The sequence below is a fragment of the Protomyctophum bolini genome (genome assembly GCF_963924005.1).
Source record: "Protomyctophum bolini genome assembly, chromosome: 15".
NCBI classification, from domain to species: Eukaryota; Metazoa; Chordata; class Actinopteri; order Myctophiformes; family Myctophidae; genus Protomyctophum; species Protomyctophum bolini.
In genome coordinates, this window is record NC_137876.1 from 28,238,315 (window position 1) to 28,259,102 (window position 20,788).

The window sequence follows — 20,788 nt, forward strand, 5'->3', positions numbered from 1 at the left end:
ATTCCTCATTGTGAACTTTACTTGCTCAGCATCTCCTGCCATTGTTTTTTGCTGTTCCTGTGGAAATAATGACAAGCAATAATAATTGGGTCTGTTGGTTTTTGATTAGCTATAGGTAGGCCTATTTATATCTAGCCTATAGGCTACTATAGTATTTATAGTACAATATTAGATATTCAGAAATCTGACAAATCACATCCATGTCTTGAACGTTACGTATTCACTATTGGCTAATAAAAGATAGTGGCAGAGTATAGGCCTGCAAAAATGTTAACATTAACATAACTTTAAGAATTGGAGAAGCATTTCCTTGAAGTGAGTCAGGCCTTTTACAAAACCAAGTCAAGAAATATTTGTTTTACATTACATTAGTTTTCCTCACTTTTTATTTACCATTTTCACGCACATCCCCTTCAGCAAATTATAAACATAAATTATAAACAGGGGGAAAGGCACTAATTAAACTAGCAAGCCAAGACGGGCCCAGCCTACAAAATACAAATGTAAACACGGTAAAACACCTCCTGAACGACGCTCGCTGACGTCGTTTAATTCCAACAACGGCTGTCGCCAATTCGACAGATAGGCTAACAAGCCTAACCATGCATAACAAGTAAGTGTTGTTTAATTGTTGTTAAAACTTGCTTTACCTGGGCTGTGTTATATCATCCACAATACACCATAACCGAACTGGCGCTGGGATAATTGCTTTTCAAAACAAAGGAATGAAAGAGATGAGATATTGATTGATTTGGGCATGTCGCTTTTGGATAAAAGTTTCCTCCGAGGTGGAAAGCCTGGTGACGTCACGCAAGGTTAGATAAAAGTCAAATCATTGTTGTGGGAGGTGTTGCCAAATTTTGCGAGAGAAATAAGCGGATGGATCTACGAATTGTTTTATATTGATTGATTGAATAGTTTTAGAAATAAATTTAAAAACAGCAACAGAGTACAGTCAGTCAAACACGTAGTCCAAAAGGGATAACACCAAATCATGATGCATTTCCTCTCCCATGGGCAGTTGGTTGGGCCTGAAGTTTTGAGGGAAGGGGTCAGGGCATTCCATGCTTGGTGGCAGTGCTGTAGAACTTGTAGAGATTTTATTTTTTAACCATAATTATTTTGAAAGTGGGTAGTAGGCTACCAGATCACTGTTCTCAGTTCCCTCTCGGACCCTCTATATTATAGAGTATAGACTAGAGTCTATACTCTATACAGCATGCATGGGCAACTGGCGCCGGGGGCCACATGCTTGTGGCCCCATATATTATTGATTTCAGCTGTTACAATTCCAAACATGACCCGCGTTAATTACTTCTATATTAGTAGCTGAATGACTAGTATTAGAAATGTATTGTCGTTTTTATGTCCAATGTATTTGCATTTAAGTTCATAGACATAAAGTTAACATACTGTAAGTGTATAACTAAATGCATTTGAAATAAAATAAAATTCCAATAAAAAAAATAGCAAAACAATCATTTTGGTTTTCAATTCAAATAGGCCAAAAATAGCTGATCTACGAGATCAAAACGCGTAGCAGTGCGACACGCTTTGAGCTTGTAGACCGGCTATTTTTGCTACAACAGAAATATGCATATGTGGCCCTCGGAGTGAGTGTGGAAATAAATATAGTGGCCCTCTCCATCGTCAAAGTTTCCCACCCCTGCATGCTCTATAGTATTATTGTGGCTGTGGGTGTCGTTCACTTTTTTAGGTAGTTAGTCAGGTATGCGGGCACTGAGGGCATTGTCTTCTACCTGGAGCCAGTTTAGACTGGCAAAATGGGTTGGACGAAAACAAGCCCAACAGACGGGGGATCCCAAGCAAAATGAGTTAATATAGGTTAGCATTAGCATCAATATTATATAGCCACTTTATAAATAGCCGATCTACAAACTTATAATTTGTGGACATGGCAACGATAAGAGGGTGGAGAGCAAGTGGGCCTATTTTTTGGCCCATTTGGATTCATACAGTATTTGATAGAGTTTCAACAACAAAAAATAAGAAAGTAAAAAGAAATACGCAGCTAAATAAAAAAGGTGCGGAACCCCTTTGCCCATGCATGTACATGCCTGAACTTTAGAATAAGTCAAATGTGCTTTTTTAAATTGTAGATTAATTTATCATCTAAATTGATATTTGGCTGTTGGCCAGTCTCAATAATTTCACTCCTTGAGTGTCAGCATCCATAAGATATAGAATATGTAACAGTGTTATCCTATAAGCCAGAGCAATAGGCTACATCCTCTGCAGATTAAACTATTGGTTAAAGTAAACTAGGCTATGCATTTTAAGAAACATTGTATTCAGATTCACAAACATCTAATCAATGCATTTAGATTTCTGGTATAGCCTATGGCTAATAGTCTACTGAGAGCGCAAAATCTGTCTTGGAAGAGCCACCCATCGACTAATCTAATATACGGCAACATTCCCAGCGTTTCTTCACTAGTCCGATCCAGAAGAACACAGTTTTCCGGCCACTGCGCTACAGAGCTGACCATGAGGTTATATCTTCCCTTCTTCTCTGGCTATAGGGACACATGCATCAATAAGCAGGAACTGGGGATGGCAATAAAGGACCAGAAAGTCTGGTGTGGCATTGTGAAATCCATGATCTCGACCGCGGTCGAAAAATGATGATGATAGCCTATGGTCGCATATATATGGCCATTTATAAATGATAGCATGGTCTAGCCATTACAGACAGTTATATTAGGCATCTTCTAGAATGAATAAAGTCTTAAATGTTCAAGAATGAACCATCCAAACAATAGATGCACAAAATATTCCTGTATCTGTAGAATATACTGTATACATGTATAAGAATTGGATTTCATTTTAAACATTTAGCTGATGCACTAAACCAGAGTGATAGTGTGGTACGAGGCGTATTTCCGTAGGATTTTTTTGCTAAAAGTGATTTTTTTGCTTTTTTGGCTTTCATAGGGACCAAAAAGTCTGATAATTATGGGGTTCAAATTTTCCCGACCCCCACCCCTTTTTTGGGGGGTCATATATTTTGGGACCTCCCATAATAGTACGCCAGACAATGAATGTCCGATTTTCATAATATTAGTGTTGTTTTATAGGTTTTTTTATATTCTGAGTTGATTTCTTACACTTTGAAAGTAGCCAGAATAATATTTTCTGACTTTTGGTTGGGGTCTTTCTTCACCTGGGACCCCCGGACTCATCTCAGTACTCATTACACATTACATTCCTCGCTCTGCTCCTGTTCCAGAACAATGTCAAATTAGATAATAATATAAGCATTACATTTTTTTGTAGCTGGTCACTGATTACAAAAATGAATGGTAGCTAATACCAGGGGTCTTCCACAGGGGGTCCGGGACCAGTTTTTCCCCTATTAGTGTGGTACGAGGTGTATTTCCGTAGGATTTTTTTTGCTAAAAGTGCTTTTTTTGCTTTTTTGGCTTTCATAGGGACCAAACTGTCAGAAAATGATGGGGTTCAAATTTTCCCGACCCCCACCCCTTATTTGGGGGGGTCATATATTTTGGGACCTCCCATAATAGTACGCCAGACAATTAATGTCCGCTTTTCATAATATTAGGGTTGTTTTATAGGGTTTTAAATATTCTGAGTTGATTTATTACACTTTGAAAGTAGCCAGAATAATCTTTTCTGACTTTAGGTTGGGGTCTTTCTTCACCGGGACCCCCCTGACTCATCTCAGTACTCATTACATTCCTCGCTCTGCTCCTGTTCCAGAACAATGTCAAATTAGATAATACTTAAAGCATTAAAAGCTTTTGTAGCTGGGCACTGATTACAAAAATGAGTAGTAGTTAATACCAGGGGTCTTCCACAGGGGGCCGGGACTAGTTTTTCCCCTATTCTTGCACCCATATATACAGATTTTCAAGTTTTTCGAATAGTATTAGAATATATTGTGTTTATGTAAAGTACTTTGATAGTTTATTAGTATTCTACCATTATTGTTGACAGATGTTACTGCAGGGAATAAAGGTATTGCAACTTCTCACTTTGGGCATGCAGAATGTGTCCATTTATTTCACACACTGCACTCACACTAACAACACAACACACACACACACACACACACACACACACACACACACCTATCCTCTTAAAGAGCCCATGGTCAATTATGCCTACAATACATTATTTGCAGGATCTATTCATCTTCGTCATCATCATCTTGAATGTCCTCCCTAATAGTGTTGACACAGTCTCCACCATAGCATTTGCAGAGAGGAGTGCAAGGCAGGTTATTGTTTGAGCAGCTGCACCGTCCCTTGCAACCTGCTTTGCAACCACATTTGATGAGCTCAAGTATTGCTTTTGGAGCAGGGAGGGCAAGACACCTGACTGGAACATATACCCTCCACTATCTGAATTCCATCCATTATGTTCGATTGGTGGAAGCTCAGGGCAATTTGGCAGGTATGAATGACTTATCCCGCATTGTGACGTAGTTGGCACAGAGGATATGTGGTAGCAGTGCAGCACGAGTTGGAGGTAGCATCTCACCCTCCAAGTTCTTTGACCGAAATAGTTCCTATCTGAGTAATGGCAAGGTTGTTGGACCTTTTGGACTATAAACACGCCATGCAAAATGCTCCAATGACTCCAATTGTGATGGAAGCTTGCCGTTAACAAGCTCAGGAGGAATGGAACCCATTCCAAGGTCCTTGAAGCAATTAATGGCAGGATCATCATCATCATCAAGCCTCAAGTAGGCATTGACCCATGTCTTCTTGGAGATTCCAACTAAGTTTCCTCCCCAGTCAGCACCAGAAAAATTGTGTAAGCCCAGGAAAATTGTGTAGGCCCAGGAAGAATGTCATGTATTGCCCCATCTGACACAAGCGCTGATGAAACCAGACTCTTCAATGGTGTGTTCTCTTTGAACAGATTGCCTCCACAGTGCAACTCAATCAATTTACATTGCTTGAGAGCATTTTCTCTTGACCACAATGCAATCTCTCCTGAGAGCTGATAATGTTCTTTCCTTGAAGACCTGGAAGCTTTTGGGAAGCTGTTGAGGTACTGATTCACTAGACCAGAAAGATGAGGTGTGGTAGTGACTAGTCGGTCCAGAGCTGCTTCATCTCTACTGAGTCCAACCATCCACCCCATGTCCCTTTAGCTTCTTGATTTCCTGCTCAAGGGCTTGATCTGTGAAGAGATGAGTGAACGGTATCTCTGACTTTGCCAGTTGCCACCACAAATTCACCTGACTTCAGTGCGTTCCATGTTTCTGGGTCATCCTGTTCAAGAGCGTTCATTTGGGCAAGATAGTCGAGCATATTTAAGGAGATCACGAGCAAAGAAATACTTGATGAGTTCCTCTAAGGATGACAAGTAGCCCTCCCAGTCACCTGACCGACAACAGAAAGACAAAGAGAAAAGAGAAAGACAGCAGCAGCCTGGCTGATGTTGGCTGATCTTTATTTAGCAGCAATATTTGCTACACTTGGGTCTGAGGCACCTTACTTTGAAAATAGCTGATCTACAAGCTCAAACTACAACCTTGTAGATCAGCTATTGTTGGCTAAAGTTCTCCTTGGAAAAGGGATGGTATGGTTCAAGTGGTTTAATGTAAAAAAAGAAAAAAAGTTCCTATCCCACAATGATTTGGTGGGCCCCTGTATAGTAACTCTGAGGACCCCCTAGGGGTCATGGGCCCCCTGTGGAAGACCCCTCGTATTGGCTACTAATTTTTTTTTATATCAGAGCCCAGCTACAAATACTTTTATGCTTAATTTATGATCTAATTTGACAATATTCTGGAGCAGGAGCAGAGCGAGGAATGTAATGAGAACTGGAATAGGCCCAGGGGTCAGTACGGGAGGTCCCAGGTGAGGAAACACCCCTACCAAAAGTAAAAAAAAGATTATTCTGACCACTTTAAAAGTTTAAGAAATCAACTCAGAATGTTTTAAAACATACAAAACAATTCTAATATTATGAAAATCGGACATTAACTGGCTGGCATACTGTTCTGGGAGGTCCCAAATAGATGACCCCCCCAGAAACGGGGTGGGGGTCGGGAAAATTTGAACCCCATCATTTTCTCATAGTTTGGACTCTATAGAACCAAGATCTGCAAAAAAAACAATTTTAGCACAAAAATCCTACGGGAGCTGTTTTTTTGACGCCTCGTACCACACTATGACTTGTCTTGTGCAACAGGATAATAAGCTTACATTCCTAGATCTCTGACATTATGCTAAAAAACCATCATTACAGGAAACGCGAGCCAGCCTGAAAGAGCAGTTTCGTTTTTTTCTCTATTTACAGAGAAAAGTTAGGATGCCTATTTCTGAGAATGATGGAGTGTGACATTTCTACATCTCTCTTCTAAATCTCCCTCTCTCTTTCCCTCCCATACGGGCTTGGAGGGAGGTGACTGGGGGTAGAGGAGCTGAGGAAATGCCTGCGGCTGAGCCTCTTATTTTTCCATGGCAGCGTTCTAAACATATAGAGCAATAACATCTCCTGTACCCTCACTGCCCACAGAACTGTGGCTGGCCTCTCAAAAGCAGCACTATATTATTACCGCCTCAGTAGCGCCTGCCATGAATGCTTTTCTGTGTGTGTGTGTGTGTGTGTGTGTGTGTGTGTGTGTGTGTGTGTGTGTGTGTGTGTGTGTGTGTGTGTGTGTGTGTGTGTGTGTGTGCGTGTGCACATGAAAGAAAGAGGTAAAGGGACATCGAGAGAAAGTATTTGTGTGCGTGTGCGCATGCACAAGTGTGCATGTGTTTGAAAGAAAGAGGTAAAGGGAGAGAAAGTGTGTGTGTGGGTGTGTGTGTGTGTGTGTGTGTGTGTGTGTGTGTGTGTGTGTGTGTGTGTGTGAGAGAGAGAGACGTGTGTGCGTGTGCCTGTGTGTGAGCATTTGTGTGAAAGAAAGAGGTAAAGGGAGATTGAGAGAAAGTGAGTGCGTGCGTGCGTGTGTGCGTGCGTGCGTGTGCGCATGCGTGGGTGTTTGCGCGTGCATCCGTGTGCTTCTGTATGTGTTGTTCATTTGTGTTTATGTCTCTCCATGACTGTGGCATATGTGTGTGTGTGTGTGTGTGTGTGTAGTCTATATGTTTGTTTGTGTATTCATAATACACTGAAGCATGTAACATATAATATGTGTAAATCTTTGTTTCCCAATGCTTCCTGTGTAAATTATCCAGGTTAGCCAAACATAGGTAAACTCCCTCAGCCTGATATGTGGGTGTAAATATGTCACTGAAATAGACTTAACGGTAAATGGCGTGGATTGTACGCATGCTGAATGGACCTGACTGTCTCTTGAACAGGAATAAATAGGTCTTCACATCCCACACGCTTCTCTGCTCAACAAGCCTCTCACTGATAATGAAATGAGACTTGACAGGTTTTTTTTACCTGTTTGTGCTCAACAACCTTCATTGACTAAAATGAACTATACTAGTATATACTGTTCATTTTGTGCAAAACAAAATCTCAGCTTTTCTGTTAATTAAATGTTCTGTGATAATTTAACTCTAAAATAAACATTTGGGATTTTACTGTAGAGGGTATAATCATACAAGCATGGCCTTAATGACTTAGAATGAATTAATGGAAGTAGTACAAATGCTGTTTTTTCATGCTTCATGGTATTATCGTTATCATTTTATAGAATGTTAACTTTGGAAGCAGACATAATTTATAAACATGGCTGAACTAACATGATAGGAAGCACATACTAAAATACATGACAGACAGATGCTTTGATTAGTTTCCATATTAAATCATGGGTGTTGATGGAGATAGCCTCTTGACGACAACAAACAAATGCAAGTGACACAATTCCAAAAACCCTCATGGAGCACGCTATCTCTGTGCGTCCGTTAATTGGTGAAGTTTAAGAACGGACAAAAGTATTAAGGTTTAACATGTATTTAATAAAAATGCATAAAGATTACATAATATTACAGATTGAATAATAGAATGAGTTACAGAGATCTCTGGGCGTCCAAAATGCTCTCCCTCTCAGCAATACAAAATCACCGAGTGGCAGTTCATGAAGTCTGGCGCATTCTCCTAACTGTCCCTCGCCCATTTATACGTTAGCAATGCAAAAGGTTATTTCCACTGAATCATCTCTGTGCGTCCCCTTCCCGGAGACTTCTGCTTTTCCTTGGGGTGATATATTGGTCATATAGCCATTTTCAACCTAAAGAGAAGGAAGACAACACAGCCTTTAGAATTATGGGAACTAATGGGTTAACAGTCATCGCTTGAACACTTGAGTTGTTATGGATGTATGTTCGTTTCTCAGTACTTCCTGAGAGGCACCTATTTCTGGCCTGGTGTGACAGCATGGGGCTTTTTGCCCTGTGAGGGGATACTATACAAAGTATACATTGTCACAGTATGTACAACATGTCTGAGTATCATGTTGGCCGTGATTGAATGAACTGCTTCATGTGGTATTCTGTTGGGAAAACAACCTACAACTAATAATGTGGGTGTAAGTGTTCAAGCATAGACACACAATAACATAATATACTCATAATATTCAGTAAACCTATATTATCACACTATGCCATAACAAATTCGCACTTTTTAAGATTAATGGATATGATTGGACAACAATATAATTGAAGAGGATATAAGCAAAGGATATCTCAACAGAAGGATATTCCAACAGTGTACAGTGCTGTACACTGTATACTACAGTGTTACCATGTCTTTTCTTAGCTCTCTCCCCACCATGTGTTGTCTTGTTTCTTAACCCAACAGTCTCAACAAATCATGCTTGAACAGATATTTATTGTGTCCTGTCTGTTCATGCAGGTTTACTGTGAATGGGCTTGCTTTGCTTTTGTGTCTCTGCTGTGAACACACAACAGCAGAGGAGAGTAGAGCTGTCTGAAGACGGCTCTTTAACAGAGATGTGAGTTCAGTCTCCCTACTTCTAACACTCACTTCTAACTCTCGCACGCACGCACGCACGCACGCACGCACGCACGCACGCATGCACACACACACACTCTCGTATTTCCTCTGCATCAATCACACAAAAACTCCTGCAGCAAGGTCTCACTAAGGTTTAGAGATATCCTTTGAGCTTTTACACACGCACGTGCACGTGCACGAGCGCGCACACACACACACACACACACACACACACACACACACACACACACACACACACACACACACACACACACACACACACACACACACACACACACACAGTAGGCTACCTCTAGTGGGAGTCTTTCTGCCAGCCAGGCAGTGAGTGACATTGGGCACAGGCAGGTAAAACTAATAATCCTCTAGTGTTGGATGTTAAATCACTTAGGGCAGGCTGGGCCTACATGTCTTATGTATTCTGTGCTGTATGGTAGTTGAGAATTGAGATACTGTGTTTACATCAACACCCAAGAAGGTATTCATGTTCTAACATAGCTTATCATGGTCTTCTTATTATTATTATGTTTTTGCTTTTGTGCCTTTATTGATAGTTAGTTAGTTACAGTGAAGACGGACAGGAAAGAGGGAGAGAGAGAAGGGGAGAGACACGCAGCCAAGGTCGTCATGAATGGGACTCGAACATGCGACACGCTGTCAGGCCAGAGCCTATATGTGGCATGGGCCTGGACCACTAAGCCAGCGGGCGGCCGGGCGCATCTTCATGTTCTTCTTTTGATTTGATGATTATTCTTTTATGCATAGAAAGACAGTAAGGCATGAATTAATATCACTGTATTGGCATATACAAAATGATTTCACTTCAAAATCAAAGTCAACAAAGTAAGGCAAAATTATTGTTGTCATTAAACGTAGAAATCACAGGTAATTAGTAGCTTCTGAACTGATAAGTCACCTTGACTACACTTAAAGATCATTTAATAAGTTGTTTTGTTTCTAAATGGGTAACACTGACATGAAACCCTTCCAAACATTCTCAACAAATTCACAAATGCAGACAGGCTTTGCTGATGCAGCCTTCAAAGTCTGAAAGCATTTGACTCATTTCTCACCCTCGGCTTCACATCCATACAGTTACGGTTTCAGTTTGTAAAACAGTTTTGGCGATGCAAGATGGGCCCAAGGATTATTGTCATAGCCAACCCCGATATTATAGAATTATAGTCAGACAGAGCGACTCTTGGGGCGGCGCGGACAATTACCCTGCGGCCTGGATCGCCACAGAAAAGCTGCATTAGGGAAAAACAGCTCAGTCTATCAGATTCTGAAAAGAGGGGGGGTCCAGTGAAGTGATGGCAGATAATGCTTAATTTATACTCGTCATACAATGAAGATAAATCAGAAATAAAATAAATCAGACTTAATGTGTCTGTGGAACTCAGTGAGTTCCACAGAACTTTCTTTTAGAAGGTTACTCTCAAAGATGAAAAATTTGATCATGGATATGTTGGAGATAGGATCATTAGGATGACTGTTGCAAATACAGACAAGACATAATCTCGAAAAGAAATAAATGGTGATCCAGAGTTGTATTGGAGAAATTGCATTCCTTGCTTTATGACAACAATAAGAGACAGTTGGATAGTTTTAGGGGAAATCATTCTAGGGGTTCTCGAAATGCATTATTATGAATAAATTAACCTTATTTTATAGGGTTATTATTTAAGTCATTATACCACAATTTCCCATTTATTGACCACAGAGATGGTTTTGTAATTACATTTATGGTGATAGCCATAAACTCAAGGAGTTTAATGACTGGACCTGTGTAGTGTTTATCTCTTGTGGAACTACAGAGACAGCTGAACTCGTGCATTGCATGTGGAGATGCTTCCATCTTGAGGTAGAAGTAGGATACTACATGTGTTCAAGATCTTTCAGCATTCTTTAAATCGGAGGATAGGGGGCAATGTGGCTCGGTCCTCGGTATACATTGACTGACCTAGTGAAAGATTTGTCCCTAAATGGCTTCATACACACAGCCTACAATTCAAAGCAGCATAGATACAGATAATTTGCAGACAACATTATTACTTCTCTCTGATTTAAACCCAGCTAGAAAACTATTGTAACAAAGCCTTATCCAAATTTCCGTTGGTAATAATATCCATTGATGCTTATCATTATTGCAAGATTGTCTCTATATAATGTGGAATTAATTTGCCATGTACATTTTCTGTTTAAGATACTGTTCTTACTTCTTATACATTGTTACAAATAATTACAATTTAGAACCAAGCCAAAACATATAGGAACACAAAATCACAAAATAGAGTCAACAGGGGGCGCCATGCGACTGCCTGTACAGTTGTTGAGAAGCACACTGCCATATTGCATTTCCCATCCATCCCAATCATCAGCCAGTCACTAACTGTGGACCCACCAGATACATTAACAGCAGTGCTGAGTTAGATGTAGCCTTTCTCAATCAAGACAGCTCACAGTCAATAAAGCACAGACAACAAGCACCTGACCTATGTAATTTTGTATCTTTATATTCCTATACAGACCAGGGGTCTTGAGAGAGATGAAGCAGGGACCCCCACTACATATTGGATTCGTGTTAAATGTGATTTCTTATTTTAACCACTAAACACTCTATACTTTGTAAACTTGACCTTGGTCTTGTCTTCTTTTCCTGTACACCAAACCTTGTTCTACAAGTTCACAACGTGTCTCGGCTATTTTCGGCTAATACTCGCCCGAGGATGCGAGGGTTCAAGTTAAAAAAGAAAAAGTAAATAAAATCCCTATATGACACACACAATTTGGCAGCCCCCCTGCAGTATATCTGATTACCCGCTAGCGGTCCCAGACCATTGCTACACGCACCTAGCCTGGTTCCAGCCCCTGAATCGCTAGCCACATTAAAAAATTATGTTCAGGCGATTTAATGGAGTGAAACAAAATGAAAATTCAGGCTGAGTGTCAGGCTAATACGCACCCTTACGTTTCAGACACTTGCAGAGAACTGTTCCATTAGTCACAAGAAGCTATGTTCTTTGATTGATTGATTGATTGATTGATTGATTGAATACTTTAGTCAGATATGTAAACAGTTCGTGGTACAGTCAGACATTAAGGCTAAGACGATAACACAAAAGTCCTATGTATTCTTATTGCTCTTAAGTTATTACTCTTAATAGCTGTTGCATTCCAGAGACCTTATTATGTAAACGTTGACATAATGTCTCCAATCTCCATTAATAGAATGGCATGGCATGGAATTTAATTTGTGTTATGTTATTCATCTCTGACCTGCCAGACTAGCTTGCTTGGTTGCATGTGAAGATTCATGCAAATAGACTCGAACACTCACACACATACTCAGTTACCCTGCCCACAGTTAAACATCACAGGTCAAAAAATGGGTTTAGTTTTCATAAAATCAAATACGTAGTCATTATGCAACGGTACAATATTCTATCTACTTAATTTAGCCTTTGTATTAAGTTCCTTTTGGCTTCGTAGGGCAGTACAGTACCTACAGTACAATATTGTAGGCTAAACCAGCAACAAAAGTGAAAGTCTGTCAGTTTACAAGAACAAGGCAGCGACACAATGCAATACAAAACAATCAAAACCCACAGCAAAGTCTCACTAAATACGAATCTCATTATTACACAAAGTACCAACAACACATTAAGTTGTAGGTGTGTGTGTGTGTGTGTGTGTGTGTGTGTGTGTGTGTGTGAGAGAGTGTGTGTGTGTGTGTGTGTGTGTGTGTGTGTGTGTGTGTGTGTGTGTGTGTGTGTGTGTGTGTGTGTGTGTGTGTGTGTGTGTGTGTGTGTGTTTCTGTCAACCATTCAGCCTTTGAACACGTGAACTTGGACGTCATATGGATTTAGCCACTTTATCACCAAAAACAACCAGCTAATGTACCTTGCTAAGACACTAAAAGACAAGATGAAGGCTGCTCTCAGTTGGAATTAGAAATGAAATAACAGCTTGTTTGTTATACTAACCCTGTGCTCTCAAGCCCACTGTGTTTTGGTAAACACAAATTTGTCTTGAATAATCCACTACCACAGGTCAGGACAGGTCAGTCTATTGCATTGATGACCTTTTTTAAAGATATATTTTTTTGGCTTTTTCTGCCTCTATTGATAGGATGAAAGAAGTCTGACAGGAAATGGGGAGAGAGATGGAGGGAAAGGCTGTCAGGATCGGTAGTCGAACCCGTGGCACGCCGTCAGGCTGGCTCAGCAGCCTAGGTGCCCAGACGGTTGAGCTAACCATCCTGGCCTTGATGACCTTTTTTAATGATTGCGACTGCAGGTCGCAGTTATCTATGTAATCTAGCATTTCCCGTCAGTGTGTGGTTTGGTTGGTTGGTCACCACAGGCAAGCCCCCCAGGTCATTGTGACATCACGTGACATCACGTGACATCAGCCCCCTGGTCACCTAAGGCAAGCCCCCAGGTGCCCAGGTCATCGTGACATCACGTGACATCAGCACCCATATATGGTGCCCAGGTCATCGTGACATCACGTGACATCATCAGGGATGGATATAATATAGTAAATGCTACCTGCTGTCGCAGTTTAACCGGAGATCCCTGATCCCTGTCATCAATATTGGCCAGCAACTCATCTGACCTCAAACCTCAAACCCTTTGATCTCCATGGATACTGTATACAGTATGTCAGGAACCTGACATTCTATATGTTGATCCTTCCCCATCCATCATTCCTCTTCGATGTCTTCCTTTTGACTTATAACCTGTCCATTCAAACTCTAGACGGGGCTGCCCCAAAGTTATTAGTGCAGCCGCACCCGGCAGCCGGCGAAAACTAGAGTTCTCAACAGGACGAAAGTTAAGGCCTGGCCCTACCTGGGCCCTCATCAAACCCTGTACACTCAAGAGAATGTTCCCGCTACCACCCTTAAGGTGCGTTCAGACTTGAATGGTTAGAGCGGTGCGATTACATACAAAGTCAATGCAAAGACGAGAATTGCGTGAACGGGCGTGGCGCGACCTGGTGCGGTACAAACGGGACGAACCGAGGCGAATATATGTATTCAGGTCTGAACACTTTGATCTCCATACTGTATGGAGCTGACCTGTTCTGACATTAATCCATATTTTGTCTGACCTCATCAAACCCTGTACACTCTGTCTGTCTGTCTGTCTGTCTGTCTGTCTGTCTGTCTGTCTGTCTAGACTCTAGAATAGATAGATAGATCAGACACTAGACTATAATTGTCCTAAATTTTAACTGCCCTCATTTTTTCCCCCAGAGTGGTTTTATATCTGTATGCCTCTCCTCTTCTAGAATACTTCCTATTGTAGCCTAAACCTGGGCATAGTATAGGGTATAGGCTACAAAGTATAGGCTACAAACCTTAAAATATTGGATTTTTTTCCCTCCATGATGGTGGTAGCCTACTAGTGAATGAAGTATCCCAGGCCAGGACCACACCCCCTGTTACACCGTGTGTGGCTATTGGCTGTTGTAACACATCTCGTGCCTGGATGCGGCTGCTGTCAAGGTCTTATAAAAACAAAAGTCCTACAACTTACCTTCCCTGACACTTGTTGCTTGCTGCCTCTTCTCTACAACGTAAAACCTGGTGAGAGAGAGAGAGAGAGAGAGAGAGAGAGCGAGAGCGAACCTGAAGACGGTGACTGTTTAGAGTTCCTTTGGGATTCTTTTCCCCCGTGGGGAGTATGAACTCCATTGATCCTCAGTCCCACCATACCTCCCCAACCGTCGGTTCTCTCCAACCCAAGAGCGCGCAGGAGGCACCGGAGATGGCTGTGTACTGCGACAACTTCAGCATGTACCACCAGCAGAGCTCACAAAGACCTGCAGGATACGGCCTCGGCGATTACACGTCCTCTCCAAACCCTTACCTGTGGCTTAACGGCCCCGGCGTCAACTCCTCCGCGTCTTACCTGCACGGCAATAACGCCGCATCTTTTATCCCTCCTTCATACGGATCCCAGCGGCAGTTCCTGGCGAATTCACCTGGATTTGCTGGTCCGGATTTGGGCTGGCTGTCGATCGCCAGCCAAGAGGAGTTGTTGAAACTGGTGCGTCCGCCCTATTCCTACTCAGCGCTAATTGCCATGGCTATCCAAAATGCGCACGAAAAGAAGCTGACTTTGAGCCAAATATACCAGTATGTCGCTGATAATTTCCCATTTTACAAGAAGAGCAAAGCCGGCTGGCAGAACTCAATCCGGCACAACCTGTCACTGAACGACTGCTTCAAGAAAGTACCGAGGGACGAGGATGATCCAGGTAAACTATATTCAATCATGTCAACATTAAATCATACAGATTTGTCGATAAATTCCCACTGCAATAGGTTGACTGACATGAGCATTTTCTAATATGTAGGCCTATTTCAGTCTTAATATAATAGCCTAATATAATAATAATATATAGGCCTATAATAATATAATAATATTTAATAAACAAAGAATACAAAGTGTAAAATAGTGTTTATTGCAAATCTAAAAAGCAACATGCCTATATACAACATGGTAAGTTGGTAACAGGTGTTGTATTATATTATTTTATATTATATTATATTATTTAATATTATATTATATCAGGATTGGATTGATGCTAACTATAGCCTACCATTGTGGCTAGAATATTTGTCAAATAAATATTATGGAAAGCATGCAATTTAGATTTAGATTCACAATGGAAGACTTTGATTTGTATGTTCACATTCAATAGCTGCTAAGATGTTAAATTACATCTACTAAATAATATTAGGCCTGCATGCTACAAAAATGTAATTAGTATAGGCCTGTACAACCAGCACTATGACAGATGAGTCTAGTGGTTAATTACCTTTGGGATTCAGAATACTCAGCCAAATTACAGGACAGAACATTTCAAATCGCATTGTTAGATTTTTATTTATTTATTCATCTCCATATTTACCATCTCACCACAGGGAAAGGAAACTACTGGACGTTGGACCCCAACTGTGAAAAGATGTTCGACAACGGAAACTTCCGGAGGAAAAGGAAGCGGCGCTCCGACCCTAGCAACACTGGAGGGGCGGCGGCAACTACAGGCACCACGAAAGTGGAGGACGGCAGACCGGCAGCCTCCCTCAAGTCCTCAGACAGTCCCCATGTCATGGGGCCCTCCTCTCCTGAGGAGATGGAGGCGATGCACGAGGGACTCAAGAACTCCTCTTCCTCGTCTTCTTCTCCTCCCGGACTGGCCTCTGCCGCACCTTGTTTCAACAACTTTTTCAGCAGCATGTCGGGCCTCAGCTCCGGGGGGCCTCCTTCGGCCAGGCAGTCAGGCTCCTTGGGACTGGTGAACGAGCTCTCAAACAGGAACATTACGGCACTCAGTCCCTACCACCACCACCCGAGTCCCGGGGGTCAGGAGCCAGGAGTAGCCGGGGTCATGGACCATGGGGGAGACGCGGGTCTGCATTTCAACCGTGGAGTCTATTACAACACATTTGGAGGGGGACAGAGTGGACAGTTCAACAGCCATTTTTATAACACTTTTAGCGTCAACAGTTTGATATACCCGAGAGAAGGGACAGATGTATAAGATTTGGTGATTAACGTAATCACTGGCTGGTTTACACACGTAATTAGGAATGTCTTGCTCTCTGAGGTACATATGCATTTCCCCAAAGGGGTCAAATATGTAAGTATAGATAGGAATGACAGACAAAACGTTTATTATTGGTACTATGCGTCATAAATACAAAATAACCATCACTGACTACTAAACTAAGCTGTTGGATCTGACTTTTTGAAACTACAGTATGTGAGGTCTGCTTGATTCAACTTGCCACACACGCACGCACACGCACGCACACACACACACACACACACACACACACACACACACACACACACACACACACACACACACACACACACACACACACACACACACACACACACACACACAGCATCCCCAGTAGGGGAAAGCATCTTTTGCAAGTAGCTTGTATCAACAAAAAAAAGTGACATATATCCTATAATAGAGAGATAGATTCTATTTTGCTTACAGAATAAGACAAAGTAAAGCAAAGCAAACATTGAGCACTTATTTTTGTATTTTTTTGTATAACAATCTTGTCTTTTGATACTGTAGTTAGACGGTAAAGTGCCACAAACCTTCCCTTTGTTTGTACTTATTTAAAACAAATGTATCCAATTTGGGATGTTATTGTAAGGTTGTTAGTTTACAAGATAAAGCCCAAGAAGTATTTTCTCCTGGCATTTTGATTACCGTTGTTTACCGATCAACTTAGGTGAAATTGTTCACCCACAGCCCAAATCTGCCACGGTTGCCTTTGTAATGCCAACATATTGTAATGCCAACATTACCTCAAATGACAATCATAACATGGAAGTGCCCTATTGTTAAGGCGTTTATGTCATGTTCAAATATAGTTCAAATAATCATCAATTAACATCATTGTTCAATTACTAAAATTATATACAATCATTAAGGGGCTTGACTTTAATGACTTATTTTTATATACATAATTTGACTGAAACCGCAACATCAAGGATCATGTGCTTGTACATAATTTGAGCATCAAAAATGTATATTTTTGTAAATTGTAAAGATAGTTTGTAACTATTTATGATATTTATGCAAAAAGGCATTTTTTTCTACAACACAGTGTGACAAAAGCAAACATGAATGATATTAGATGTTAAAATGTGCCGAAATCAGTATGATTACAAATCTGATGTCGTAAATATATTTAAAAAATGTATTATCGTGGACTCTCTCAGGATTCAATGTGACAACCATTGAATTGCTTTTGTATCTATAATTGTATTGTTTCTACATTCAGGATGCAGTTTGTTTCAACAGTCTTTCAATAAACACAAGAGTAAAGAGTAAATTTTATCTTAATATGATGTTTTTTTATTAAGTTTTTGCTTTGTTTAGTTTTTCGGATCTCAACTGGCCCATGTAAAAAATAACAGTGCTTAACAACTAAAAAGAATACTTATAGATTACGGTCCTCATCACAGTTTGTATATTTTATTGAACAACAAACCCTAAACCAGAGGCAGATGCTCAAACGTTTTCGTTTATATAGCAAAGCATTTAATTTATTTGAATTGAAGATCTTAAAAAAGATTTCTTGGAAATTGGAGTACGATTTTTATAATTCACACAAATGTGTTATTTTAGTGGTTGATTTATTGGTTTATTAGGTCTGTGTCTGTCTGTCTGTCTGTCTGTCTGTCTGTCTGTCTGTCTGTCTGTCTGTCTGTCTGTGTATTTACTGCACTTGGGAGCCTACATCTTTTCAAAACTGTCACTCATCTTAAGTTTCCTTCTTTAATCAGGGATGCAGATTACAAACTTAAAGCTACCATTAAGAAAATACTAAACATCCAAACACTCTAGAACTTCCTACTCCGGCAGCACAACTAATCAGCATCTTTATAGTAAAATGTCTATCCAAAATGTATAAAATAATATCACCATTATACACATCATTATCCATACCATCAACAAAAAATAAAATGAGAAATATCTAATTATCACCCCTGGGCTTTGACGCCAATATCTGGACCCAAATATGCAAAAATATCTATTCTATGACTTACATTGCAAATCTTCAACTCGTTCAGAATAAAGCAATCCACAGATTTCACTACACCGGTCGAAACAGTTTCACCATGGGATTCACATCATCTCCAGTCGGTTCACAGTGCACACAAAATAAACCTGATCATTACATTCACACCACTTGCAACTGCACACCAGTAGCACCGTTTTGGAAAGAAGTCATTCAAGTGTTGAATGTTCTCATAACATCATAACAATGAACACAATAGACAACTCCATGTGGCTGTCACCAAGAAAACTATCCTTTTTGTCATTTATGTCACCTGTGTCCTGTTATGTCTTTTCACCAATAAAAAAGAAAAGAAAGTTTCCCTGTTTAATTATCTGTTGTGTTGACCAGGATAAAGACTCTACCATACATTGTTATACAGTAGTCTGTGTGTGTGTGTGTGTGTGTGTGTGTGTGTGTGTGTGTGTGTGTGTGTGTGTGTGTGTGTGTGTGTGTGTGTGTGTGTGTGTGTGTGTGTGTGTGTGTGTGTGTGTGTGTGTGTGTGTTTGTGCGTGTGTGTGTGTGTGTGTGTGTGTGTGTGTGTGTGTGTGTGTGTGTGTGTGTGAGAGAGAGTTGAGATAGGAGGGCTGTCCGCACACTATGTAGTTGCTCCCAGGAAACTTTATTAAATGAACAACGTGTCGACCCTTGCGGGACTTCGACAGGTATCATGCATACCAGTGTGCAGACAACCCTCCTTTCTCATTCTACGTATTTTTTGTTCAGCACCATAGATGTTTTTGAGATGTGTGCTTCCCTTTGGACCCTATCTCTGTGTGTATATAATTGTCGGGGTCATATTAGTTCATGTTGGCTGGGCATCTTTGTGATGTGTGACACAATAACAAAAAGTAAAGTAGTCTATGTTGTTGTATCCATCTGAAAATTATCAATTGCCTTCGGACAACATGAATGTAGTTTAAAATGTTATTTTTTTACTTTATTTTATTTTAATTTAGAAAATGACAATGAAAGTGTCACCGCAGCTGAGCGAACAAACTGTTGCATACTGAGGTGATTTGTCTTGTGTTATTGGCAAGTGTGTAAAATTATTATTATTAGTAGTAGTAGTAGTATTGTTTTAAATTTGAGGGTAGCCAATTATTTTTACCACCTTTTCTTCCCTATTTAGTCGAATGAATTCCTCCCCACAGACATTTCTGTGTTGTACACTACTGACTCACCTGCCAGTGAGGAGCCCCCACCGGGAGGACGAACAGTAGGTAGAGCCTTCGTCCTACTTCTCCCGCCCAACACTCCCTGCTGACAGGTACTGCCCGGCCTGTAGGACCAATATCAGGTCATATTAGACAGTCATATTATTTGATATTATCATGACCTGTTATGACCTTGTTAATAAACATCTGTAGACATGTCTATGGTAGGCCTGTGTGTGTTCAAAATTAATCTATTATGGTGATGTATATTTGCTGAACAGTGTTTGTTGTGCTTATTGTTGTGCTTATACCATAATATTTCTCCACAGCATACATTCAGGTGGAATGCTCATGCACATGTATAGGTAGATAGATAGAGTATAGACATTGACAACAAGATCTATGTGCCAGTGCCACACACAATCATCTTCAACATTTATACAAGTCGAATTGTCTGCATTCAGAAACACTTTTGCAGAAATGGATGGAAATGGATTCATTGTTACTTAGACACACTGGTAGATCCTGGGCAACAGGCAACAGCTAAAATGAAAAGTTTTGGAGAAAGGCCAAGTTCACTTTGCAGAGATTCTGTGGTTGATGGATGTCTTGTTTCAGAAAACACCAAAACAATGGAGCTGTTGTGTTCGGCCTCTCGAGCCAATCCCATATGTATCAATTAGGGGCTATCTGAAGAGGAGTAAAGAGATACCCTCACAAGGTTTAAGCACCTCCTTTGTCTACTCCTCGTCATATCTCTGCTTTCAGAGGAGGCCATTATTGCATTGTTCCTCCTAAGACACGATGAGTTGAGAAACTCCCTCTGTAAATATTTGCCACCCATGGTGCAGATTAGCTGCAACAATTTGTCTTGTTTATACTGTTTATAATTCACACCATTCATGTGTTTGAGGCACTTATCCTCATACCATAAAACTGATCTTCCATCAAGTGGTTAATTTCTGTCCCCCTGAACTGACTAAATAATAATATATAATTATGAGAATCTTTGAATTGTTTTATTTGAACGGTATTCTTTGTGGAAAATGGTATGGTAACATATACCGTAGTGATAAATAAGTTGCACATTTAT

The 20,788-nt window shown here is 40.6% G+C and overlaps 1 protein-coding gene across 1 annotated transcript; it reads left to right on the top strand.

The window, feature by feature from the left end:
- Positions 1-14,544: 14,544 nt before the first annotated feature.
- foxi2 (forkhead box I2) lies at positions 14,545-18,113 on the top strand. The gene is made up of 2 exons (XM_080783046.1): positions 14,545-15,198; positions 15,869-18,113. Exons 1-2 carry the CDS (start codon positions 14,622-14,624, stop codon positions 16,486-16,488), a joined length of 1,197 nt encoding a protein of 398 aa, XP_080639172.1. The 5' UTR covers positions 14,545-14,621; the 3' UTR covers positions 16,489-18,113.
- The last annotated feature ends 2,675 nt before the right edge of the window (positions 18,114-20,788 follow it).

Coding starts and splice junctions, on each gene's coding strand:
- foxi2 (XM_080783046.1), top strand. CDS start 14,622: ATGAACTCCATTGATCCTCAGTCCCACCATACCTCCCCAACCGTCGGT. Junction 15,199..15,868: donor GAGGGACGAGGATGATCCAG/GTAAACTATATT, acceptor ATCTCACCACAG/GGAAAGGAAACTACTGGACG.